The sequence below is a fragment of the Tenrec ecaudatus genome, chromosome X (genome assembly GCF_050624435.1).
Source record: "Tenrec ecaudatus isolate mTenEca1 chromosome X, mTenEca1.hap1, whole genome shotgun sequence".
NCBI classification, from domain to species: Eukaryota; Metazoa; Chordata; class Mammalia; order Afrosoricida; family Tenrecidae; genus Tenrec; species Tenrec ecaudatus.
The window spans coordinates 102,801,491-102,813,309 of NC_134548.1; the positions used below are offsets into that span (position 1 = coordinate 102,801,491).

Genomic DNA, 11,819 nt, shown 5'->3' on the forward strand with positions numbered 1-11,819 from the left:
ATAGAAAGCAAAGGTGGAGGAGGTTTCGCTGCCATGGGAGATGGTGCAGATATAGAGTTCCGAATGTATGTTCATATAAAGCATGCATTCCCCCTGCTCCCGGCAGGCCTGGAGTGCTGAGCCGGTAGGCAGAAGCGGCTCATTCCTGAAGAACAAGGCAGCGAAGCCTCCTGGAGCCTCAGGAATAGGCTGGGGCAGCAAAGCGGAGTGCTCAGGGCGGTCTCAGGTGCTTAGAGTATGCCGCAGGGCACTCCAGTGGCGCCGGCCAGCTCAGGAGCTGTCAGCAGCTGTGTGGGCTCAGGCAGTGGGTGTGTATCCCATGGGAGCAGTGGGGGGCGGGGGTGCCAGGCAATGTAGACTCAGAGAGCGCCGCAAGGAAGTGTCACAGGTAGGGGCATGTGGACAGGCAGGGGCTTGGTGGAGGGTTCCAGACAACAATGGGGGTGGATTGCCCCCAGTCACCAGTCACTTAACCAGCCAGAAGTAGATTTCAGCTCAGTTTCCAGGCCCTGGGTGAATGGAAGGAGAGAACCGAGCGCAGGGGCGGATTGCTGCCACGAGGGGAGAGGGGAGCTGCAGGAAATGGAAACTGCTCTCCCAGTGGAGCACCACAAGTGGGCAGCTGCTCCAAGGGGTCCCACCACAACTGTGAGAGTCTCCGCAGGGCAGCCAAGTACCTCCTGGTGTGGAGACCCGGCTTGGAGGTGGGTTAGGTCCATCGCTACCCACAATAGCGTTGGCTTCCCACTGAGCCAGCTCAGCCTGGTGAGTGGAGATGTCCCAAGGATCAGATCCACGTCGCAGATCTCATGGGGTTCTAGCTCCGGGAGTGGAGGGTTTTGTTCCAGGGGGTTCTCTCATTCACCAGAATCTTTCCACTAGGCCACCTGAACACTAGCCCCACCTTTCACGAATGAGACCTCAGTATTTGCTGCTCAACTGGACTCCATCTTGAACCAAATCCAAATATTTCTTTCCTTAAGCTCTCTGTTGGGACTATGTTGCCCTGCCCAGTACATTGGGCAGTGAGTTTCTTTTTATCCTTGGGATACATTTGATACAGGGAGCTGTAAAGTGAATTAGGAGACACCAGGTCTGCCACTTAGCAGCTCTATGAGAAGAAGAAAATAGCTCCATGACCAATGTGACGTGCCAGAGCAGTGACTTCTTATGTCATCCTTTCAGGACTATGTCCTTTATTTTCTAGGAACTCCCAGAAGCCTGCTGGGGAGTAAGCCCTCAGTCAGAGCATGGGTCCAAGACAACTGGGACTAGAGCACAGGACATCTTCCAGTCCTGCCCCTGAAAGGTGTGTGGAACATACGCTAGTGCGGCACCGGGGAAGGTGATGAAGAAGCTTTAGCACTGCATCGATCATACAGTCCATGCCCACTTAACACTACAGGCATTCACGACTGAGTGAAAGGGGGCCCCCTTTAGTCAAATTGAATTTAACTACAGTTTTAAATGAGTGACGCCCATAAAGTCAAACATCTCAAATTTATTTAATGGCTAAAGGAATAGAGTGGCAAAGCCCAATACAGGCCATGTTGCTTTTTATTTCTATTCTTTGAATCCAGGCTTTTGTATTTTTCTTCCATCACTGTGTTCTTTACTTTCAAAGAAGCAGTTTGCCACTTCCATGTTATCTTGCTTTAGGTCATCGAAATAGCAGGTTTCCCTTCTCCCCATCATTTTTTAATAGCAAAGTTTATCATCATATACTTGAGGGGATAGATTCTGGACAGGACTCATACGTGTATGTGATAGTGCTAACACAGCCTTCCCTCAGAAGGATCAACATCTAACGACTAACCAGATACAGGTAAATATCTCATTGACCCATAGAGAACAAAACAAATGTACTGAACACTGGGTTCCCTCTAGCCGCACCCAGTCTGCCCCCACTGAGAATGCTGACTGCCCTCTTCCAACACCAAGGGCCTGCCTTACACTTCACTAAGCTTGAGAAGAATTTTGTGATACTGGGTGCCTCTTTTATAACTATGGATTTGCTTCTTCTTTCATTTTTCTTTCCTTCAAAGTCTCTTCATACCAGAATGGGAAGGTCATGGGCTCAGTGGAATTGATCGTGGCCAAACACTCTAGGACTTTCATCTTGTTGGTTAAGAGTAGGCTCTGGGCGCCACAGGAATTCTTAGCAAGGAGGATCACTGTTGGGCCACTGCGGGTCTTCCAGGTAATTTAGTTTCACATATCTTGGGTGATAAGTTATCCAGGTTCCACATGAATGAAGTGCCTTTTCCCATCATAATTCCTCATCTTATTTAGGAATTCCCAGATAACCTCCTCACTGACACAGTGGCCCTTCTTGAAGATCACACACAGGAGAGTCATCAGGAGACCAGTTTTGGGCAACCCCCTTCTACAGAGCATCCCATTGTTAGGGAGGCCCATTTTACTGACAAAGGCATAGGACTGCTTGGTGGAGGCAACTCCCCTTAAATCAATTCAAATACTACCTCACCACTGAAAGAAGCTTTCTTGAAGAGCTCAGGGAAGAGGCATTTATAATTTTTTTGTGGACAGTCTTCAACATGTTTCTCTTTGTAATGGTCGTTTTTTCTTTTATACATTTGAATCAGGAACTTCACCAAAACTTTCACTTTCTGAGTACAAGTGTTTGTGCAGGACTGAAGACTGATCGGTTTTCCCTGGGAGGAATTTTCGCTCTTTACATATTTTTTCTTGGGATCCCAATAACCTCTTTTTCCAGACATACCTGGAGTATTGGCAGTGGATGTGGCTTGCTGAGTGCCCTGGAAAATGCTACCTTGCTGTGTTAGTCTTGGTAGACTAAAGAAACAAAATTCAATGACAATCATTTTTTTGACAATCATATTTTACAAGAGAGTTTTATATAAAGGGCAAGTGTAAATTAAGAAAGCATCCCAGCCTAGTGCTTTCTAAGTCCATAAGCCTGACATTAGCCCATATGTCTGACAGTGATCTACAAAATCCTCCTAAAGCTCACAAAATACACACAATGATGCCGACTGCAGCAGGAAAGCCGAATTAATGAGCATGTAAGAATCTCAGTGATGGTACAGGTCTCCAGGCAGCTTGTCCAGCACCCAGGGCTACATCAGGGAAGGTCCATGGGTGTCTCCTCAGGGATGTCTCACAGGAAGTGAGCCCTGCCAGTTCAGGCAGAGCTGCACACTGGTCCATCCATCAGAGAATGAGAGACCATAGAACAATAAAAGCAAGGCTCACAGAACCTTCAAGTAATCCCACATATGTTCATCAGCCCGGTTGGCACAATAAACCTTGACTATCACATGTGCCTAGCAGCAGACTTTTTCTGGGTAGAATTTCCAGTACAGTACTTCCAGAAGGAGAAATGAAGGCAGAGGCTAGCCCTTCAGATGCTTTCCGTGGCCTGAAGAACTCTGAGGACCTGGGTGTCATCTTGTGCCCCCTAGCACTTCTCAATTGCACAGATTACTCTTCCGACCCCCGGCATAATGTCTGTAATCAAATATGGTGGAGCAGGATTGTAAGCTAGACAATAGGTGATGTAGCAACCTGGAAAAGGGAGAAGCATTAGCACAATCCATAGGGAGATACCATTAAACTTTAAGAAGGTCTCCTCTAACACATTGGTTACCAACCTGTGGGTCCCGACCACTTTTGGGGGTTGAACGACCCTTTCACAGGGGTCACCTCAGACCATCAGAAAACACATATTTCTGATGGTCTTAGGAACCAAGACACTGTTCCTCTATCCTTCTCCAGGCGGGTCCACACACATGCAGATACATCCACATATGCGTAGCCGACGTGAACATTGTTACCCATGCTACACCGTGCTTCAAGACAAAATTTGACTTATTTGTCATTAGAAATAAATATTACAAAGGGTTTAAGTGGAGAGCAAATGCTTTGAGAATGATTGGGGCAGGGAATGTGCGGATGTGCTTTATACAATTGATGTATGTATATGTATGGATTGTGATAAGAGTTGTATGAGCCCCTAATAAAATGTAAAAAAAGAAAAGGAAAAAAAAAGAAATTGATTAGGGCAAAGAATGTACAGATATGCTTTATACCATTGATGTATGTATGTGTATGGATTGTGATAAGAGTTGTATGAGCCCCTAATAAAATGTTTTTTAAAAAAAGAAATATTACACAATATAAAATTACATATTGCTTTGTGATTAATTGCTATGCTTTATGATCAATTAAATTTATGTTCATTTGTAACAATGCAAATACTGTCTGCATATCAGATATTTGTAGCGCAATTTATAACAATAGCAAAATTACAGTTAGGAAGAAGCAACAAAAATAATTTTACGTTTGGGGGTCGCCACAAACTGTACTAAAGTGTCGCAGCATTACGAAGGTTGAGAACCACTGCTCTAAAGATTTCCTTGAATGCATCGATCTAGAAACCTACAGGGCTCCTGTGTATGTTCAGCATGTTCCACCGAAACCTGTGGAAGTCATTAAAGCACGTCTTAGGCTATTCTAAAGTGTGGGGCTTACTGGGATAGGGATCAGGAACCAATAGGACTAGCCGTATGGGGACTCCCTCTGCTGTGGGTCCTCTTAGTTCCCCTTTAGGACCATTGTATCATTTCTTGGCAGTGTCTGCCCCCTCCTAGCCCCCACCCTGTTCCCCAGCTTCTCTAAGTATAATACTCTGAACCAATGCCCCTATCTCTCTGGGACCCCCTAAGAGTAAGCAAAGTACCACCATAATCCACAGCCCCTATCAGCCAGCCCTCAGTGCTGATGGTTCAGTTGGGCTCTTTTTGTCTGGGCTGCCTTGGAGAGGCCAGTGCTCATTCAGAGCCCTCAGTTTGGTTCAGATTGAGGGCTTCAGGCTTCAGTGATGGCCTGGTACACTTGCCTCTGCTGATACAAAGCTCCTGCGCACACATCAGGGCTCTAACCAACCTGCCGGCATCCAAAAGAATGAGAATTCACAGATGCCTGACTTCCATGCCTGGGTCCCCGAGGACCACATGCAGGGACTGCCTGTTGCTTCTCCATTTCTCAGCTGGGTGATAACTTCAGTCCTTCCACACAGGCTTTCCTGTAACTCCTGTAAGGCTTTGGGTCTCCTCCTTATGTAGAAAAGGAGCTGGTACATTAAACCAAGGTACCACATCCCTAAGACCAGCAGTGGGATTTAGCCAGTAAAGACAGGTTTGGCAGAGCTGGGAGGTAATTTTTGGTTGAGTTTGGTGAACCAGTTGCAAAAATGACACTTCAAATCAGGATTCTTTGTAAAAGGTGGGGGGGCTACCCAGGGTGGAAATCACAAATTTACATTCCTTACTCCTTTTTTAACGTTCATCTTCAAAACAGTCCATTCTAAGCACCCATAGAATGTACTTTCTACCCAGAGGAGCAAAGAATGAGGCAGAACAATGCCTGCATATGAAATTATTATTTCACAAAACTGGCTTTGGTTTTGATGAAACAATATATTTTTATCGCCTGCACTTGTCACTTCAGTAAACAAACATGTAAGATAAAGAGGAACAGTGCCAAACAACCAAAGGAGGACACGCTGCGAGTTGATTTCAGCATTCGGTCATGCTGAATTCCCACAAGATACTAGGGGTGAATTCCTGAAAGTGATCACAGAGCAAAAAATATAGTCTGAACAATTACTTGAAATTGACCAGAAGCAGAAAACTGTTTTCCAAGAAGAACATAGTATGTTGAGAGCAGTGTAGTTGCTTAGCTGTTCTGAATACATCAAACGCAATGATGATTGTCTACTGGGCCTCCCTCTAAAAGAATGGGATGCCTCTCCGACAGTGAAAAGGTGGCAAAAGATACATCACATCATTCATGCTTCTCAGGTGAAAGTGAAGGGTGCTGCAATTGAAGGTGGTAGTCAGGAAGCAATGTGAAAAAGTCTTAAAATTTTCCATTTTTGTTTGTCAGTTATGATTTAATACTTTTCATTCATATGGTAAAACTCATATAATCGAGTTCTGTGTACCCCTTTTATTGTTTGAGGTAGTTTATTGTGCCAACCTGGCCAATAAACACATGTGGGGATAATGGAAGGGCAGAGGGACAAATGGCTTGGTGAGCCTCGCCTTTCTAGTTCTCAGGTCTCTTGCTTTGTGATGGTGGGACTGCCTTAGCTGTTCCCTGCTTCAGGGTGCAGCTGCATTAGCAGTCCCCTGCTTCAGCTTGCAAGGCTCACTTCCTGCAAGACATCCCAAAGGAGAAGCTTCATGGACCTACCCTGATGCAGCCCTGGGTGCTGGAGCAGCCATGTGGAGACCCCTGCCAGCGCTGAGATGCTTACACATTTACTGACTCTGCTTTCCTCCTGCAGTCGGCATCATTGCATCTGTTTTGTGAGATGGAGGAGGACTTTGTGAATTGGTGTTGGACATATGGATTAATGGGTTAAAGTTGGACTTGTTGGCTTGGGCAGCACTGGGTTGGGATGTTTTCTTGATGCACACTTAATCTTTATATAAGCTCTCTCTTGTGTGTGTGTGTGTGTGTGTGTGTGTGTGTATAGAATTTCATAGTTATTTTCAACATAAATCTGTCCTTGATATCTTTTTTATTTTTTTACATTTTATTAGGGGCTCACACAACTCTTATCACAATCCATACATATACATACATCAATTGTACAAATCACATCCATACATTCTTTGCCCTAATCACTCTCAAAGCATTTGCTCTCCACTTAAGCCCTTTGCATCAGGTCCTCTTTTTTTCCCCCTCCCTCATGAGCCCTTGATAATCCACAGATTGTTATTTTGTCATTTCTTGGCCTATCCAGAGTCTCCCTCCCCACCTTCTCTGCCATCCATCTCCAAGGGAGGAGGTCACATGTGGATCCTTGTAATCAGTTCCCCCTTTCCAACCCACTCACCCTCCACTCTCCCAGCATCGCCCCTCACACCCCTGGTCCTGAAGGTATCGTCCACCCTGGATTCCCTGTGGCTCCAGCTCCCATATGCACCAGTGTACAACCTCTGCCCTATCCAGTCCTGCAAGGTAGAATTCGGATCATGGTAGTTGGGGGGAGGAAGCATCCAGGATCTGGGGGAAAGCTGTGTTCTTCACCGGTACTACATTTCACCCTGGCTGACCCATCTCCTCTCCTAAGCTCTCTCTTATACACAAGTTTCTGTGGATTTGTTTCTCTAAAGTACCCAGACTGCCACATTGTTCTAACTAAATTTGAAGTGTATGGAATAATAAACTCCCTATTAGTGCATCCTTATGTTTTTCTAATACTTAAAATGGTAAATGGGGAAGCGAATTAGCTGTTATATTATTTGAATCTCACCACTGCTTAAGATCCTCCAGGAGGAAACGGGGTCCCAGGGCCCCAAAGTCCTGTCTCACATAGATTTCCAATAAGGCCTGGGTAAGCGCTCTTTGGGGAACAGCAAGAGCTCTGCTCAACTAAGACCCTCACCTCCCCAAGGTCTTTCTAATGCCCTTGTCAGCTAGAGAACTTTGAGGAGCTCCTTCTTTAGATTAATTAGCCTTCAATAACCTCATCTAGACACTGCTAGGTAAGCCGATGACTAAAGTGCACTTTGAAGAGTAGGAGCACTACCTGAGTCCGTATGCTGACTTTCTGGAGATTGTCTAAACACAAGTTAAGACAGATATTCTTGCTGTGTTCTCTTAGAGCGTGCGATGGAAGCAGGGACCAGGGGTGTTTTGCTCTGGGGTGTGTGATGCTCCCAGTCTACCTTCAGGGTCCTCACCTTGATTCCTGACCAATCTGGCACTTCGCTATTCCAGAAGCAGAAGACAACCTTCTCAAATCATAGAACTCACAGTTCTGAAATTCTGTCCCCACAAAGGCAGCTACCAGAAAAATCACGTCCGGATAATGCAGTTGGTGTGTCTCCAGGAGCCATGGAGGTTGGGGGATCTCCAAGGGCCATCAGTAGGGGCAGGACTCTGGGACACACTTTTGGAAGTGATGGTCCATTAACACACTTGCTCAGGTGCTACATCCTGGTACTTATCAGAGGCTGAATGAGGTTCATTCCTATACAGACCTGCCTTACCAGTTAAGAAGGAGACCACTGCAATATAGAAGGGCAGCGGTTGAAGCCTGGAGACTCTGCCTGCGGCCTCCCTGGAGTAAAGGCTAGATCGGTGCCCTGGCTAAAGTCTATTTTGGGAATAATTTCACCCCCTCCCCTCCTATAAACCTTACTCCATTTACAGGCAAGTCTCCTCTGTCTGCAGACCCGCCACCCCCACCACCACCCCCATCCTGTTAAATCCAAGTCTTACCTGCCAGATACCTTGTTTGACCAAAATAAGAGGAAACAACTTCTGCCTAAAAACTCTGAAGGTGGTTTTTGGGTCAAATGCTGTGTTGCCTTCCTGTTGATCCTCGCTACTTACAATTGGAGATTTTCTCACAAGACAGAGTCCTCACCTGGACTCCTGTTAGTGTCCTTTTCCCTCTGCAGCTCCTCGGCAGGCCTTCACTACACCGGGGCCTTCTCTCCAGCTGGGAATGAAGGGAGTCTTTAACCTGAGGATTCTGTCACGGATGCTCCACCCAGGGCTGTAGGACAGGCTAGGTCGGGGCTTCCTCGGGCCTCCTCTCTTCTGCAGTGAGTGGTCTCTCATTTCTTTTTGGAATGCTCACCTTGACAGCCAGGGAGGGACCCACTTCTCTGGCTGGGCCTTAACAACATCCTCATTCAAGGTAGTCACCTTGATTTCTATCAGATATGAAAACTCGTACATCAACTACCTGAAGTGCTCTTCTTAGGCCAAGATGCTCAGGTTCTTGAGGTCGCCGAAGGAAAAGTGTGGGAATGCTCAGAAGCCCTGCCTGGACCCTTCTACATTTGACAGCAGGTGCCAGCTGCTGTTTGTGGGATTCCTAACGTCTGGCTTATGTTCCCGGGTCTTCCAACATGGAGGTCGCTCTCTTGGCTCCTATTATCTTTCATGAAAACCTTGAGCACTTTTGACACAGGGAACCATGGAAAGAATGCGTCCCTGCTCAAGGAGTAACAGCATGACAGTTGGTGGGCTGCCAGTGCAAGAATAAAAACAAAGACAAGGCTGTTGCTTTTGAACCGGTGACCTTGCATTAGCAGCCAAACACAAATTCACTACACCACCAGGGCTCCTGACAGATACTCAAGGGCACCTAATTGTAATGTCCTTTATTGGAGCGCACTCTCGCATCCTAGCTCAAGGCAAAGAATGAGAACCGGCTTCTTGACATCTCACCTTAGAGGGTATCTTCTTCTTTCCCAGGCTCTCCACAGACATGCTGTGCATTACATACCCAGTCACAGAATGGCTTACAGTGCACAGGGAGAAAACCACAGACAGACTGCAGTCCTGTCCCTGCTGGGGATTTTGACCTGTTTTACCCACAATGCTTGAGTAACAGTAAGCACCATCCGTGAGTCCAGGGTCAGGGTCTTGATATTGTGGCGCAACATGGCAGTGTCTGCCGCTGCACACCTCACCCATTTAGTTCCCCTCCACATCACACACCCACCTCTTCATCACCCACATTGTCTGCACCATGGAGCCTAATTAAAAATGACAGCCCCTACAGGGATCGCAGTATACCACCTCAAACTGCTCCCACCTGGAACCTCCCTGGTCTCCACCCCTTAATATTTCTTGGTCCTTTATTCATAGAGGCTTTCACATGCTAGTCTTTGACAGCTGCTTCTAGATGCTAAGCATCTATGGATAGGGCTGGATTTCATTCCGCAACATCAGAGCATTTCAAGCAGGTAATACTCTGTAAATAAATACTCTGGGATTGACAGAGCCGCCTACCAGTGATCTAATTTTTTCTTCCTTAATTTTATCTGTATTTTTGGAAAATTACTGATCTTAAGATATGAGTATTGCTGAATTTTTACAAACAGAAAAGTAGACAGAAATGAATAATTCATCATATCAAATATTTTATTGTGGCATTCACTCCCATTTCCAAGAGAATCTCAATTCCCAAGTGATGGTTTATTGTTCTGGAACCCTTGCCACATTGAAATAGAGATTCCAAGTTTTTCATGTTGCTTTAGGAAGAGACTAACAGTCTTACTCTTATACTTTCTGTAAAGATAAATACATGTGGGTTCCATGTCAGTGATAACTTGAGATCCTAGGTTAATGAACATTTGACTGGCTAGAATGATATTTGAAAACTATCAAATGGGATTTTGCAAAATGAAACAACAGTGTAAAATAAAAATATATGTAGAATAAACTATTACAAGGCCCTTCCGCCCAGCCCTTCCACTACTTGAAGTCTGAATTCTCTTGTGAATCACAGAGAGAATAATCTCCCTCAGACTTGCCTATGGGTGGGAGGAGCTGCCTGATGTAGGCCCAGAGCATGCCCTAGTATGACTAGCTATGGCTGCAACTCTGGCTCTGGCTCGAAATTCCTGATCTCTCAAAGCTGCTTCATACTGCAGCGGGAAGTCAGTGGGGACTGTATCAGTGAGCTTGGCAAAAAATTCCAGGGCTTGCATTTTGCTGGTTGCAGCAAGGGCCCTGGGGCCCCACAGCAATTCATAGCTTGGAGGATCACTATTGGGCACCTGCACACACTCCAGGTACTTTTCCTCAATCAAATCTTTGGTAATGAACTTCCTGGGCTCCCCAAAGAAGACGTGATTCTCTCCATCATACACCCCCAACATATTCAAGTATTTCCACATCTCTTCCTCAGTGACCCGGTCGCCCTTTATGTAGATCAAGGCCAGGAGAGCCATCAGGAGTCCATTCTTGGGAAACTCCCTGTCACCAACACTCCCCAGATTTTTTTCATCTTCGGTGAGGTAGAGATTCTGAAGAAGGACATAGGATTGCTTGCTGGTGTCCATTTCCTTCAGGTCAAGACAAAATACCAGCTCCAGCACATCAGTGGTTATCATCACGATCTCAGGGAAGGACTCCTTGCAATTTCTACCGAGGACCTTCATCATTTCTGCCTTCATAATGGGCTCTTTCATTTGATACTTCTCCAGCAGGAACTGCAACAGCATACCCACCATCTTGGAAATGAGGGCTTTTTGAGTGCTCTCAGTGCGGGGTGGTGCCCCAGAAGAACTTGGCCTTCCCCCCTCTTGGCCCGTGGCAGCTCTTGTGCAGGCATCACCTGCAGCAGCAGTGGTGGAGGACTGGGCTCCCAGGGGCCCCTGGGAAACTGGAACCCCAGGAGAGCTCTGGAGAGATTCCCCATCAGGAGGAGAGGAGGAGAGGGACAACCCTTCCTGCTGTGCACCGCAGGGATCACCTTGGAGCTTGTGACGTGTTCGACGGCCACGACGCTTACGCTTATGACCATGATCCATGGTGACAGTCGTCAAGGGCACCAGCAAACAGTCAGCGTGGACAAGTGACACGACCCACGGAGGAGGGAGGTTATGAGAACTTCGGCCTCGGCAAGCACAGGCCTCCCGATCTGGTCGGCCCAGTGCCTGAGAAGCCTGTGGGGGAGGATGGGTGAACATTAGGCTGTGTGTGTCATGTCTGCCTGCTAATCCCTGGGGGGAATGGCAGGGACGGGCAAGGAAAAGTAGGTTTCCTCCCTCCTCTCCCCAGTGACCGCCTGGATCCAGGGCCCAAACTAAAGTCCATAGCTAACTAGAGCCGAGTCAGGGGGTCACACATCTGCCCGAGGGCTTCAGACTAGGGAGAAGGATGGCTTGTGTTTGGCTACACTCTGTGGTTCGTCTCCCTCCTCAGGATTGGGGCCGCTCCTGTAGACCAGGTCTGAAGAGCCAGCTCCGGAGATGTCCAAGGTCACGGTGGACCTGGTGACTGGGAACCTGGCGGTG

The 11,819-nt window shown here is 46.9% G+C and overlaps 1 protein-coding gene across 1 annotated transcript; it reads right to left on the reverse strand.

Moving 5' to 3' along the window:
* Positions 1-10,331: 10,331 nt before the first annotated feature.
* On the reverse strand, positions 10,332-11,492 carry LOC142433598 (melanoma-associated antigen B1-like). The gene has a single exon (XM_075538417.1). The coding sequence runs from the start codon at positions 11,490-11,492 to the stop codon at positions 10,332-10,334; it is 1,161 nt and encodes a 386-aa protein (XP_075394532.1).
* Positions 11,493-11,819: the final 327 nt, after the last annotated feature.

Excerpts from the sequence above, each read along its gene's own strand:
- LOC142433598 (XM_075538417.1), bottom strand. The coding sequence starts at position 11,492 with ATGTTCACCCATCCTCCCCCACAGGCTTCTCAGGCACTGGGCCGACCA.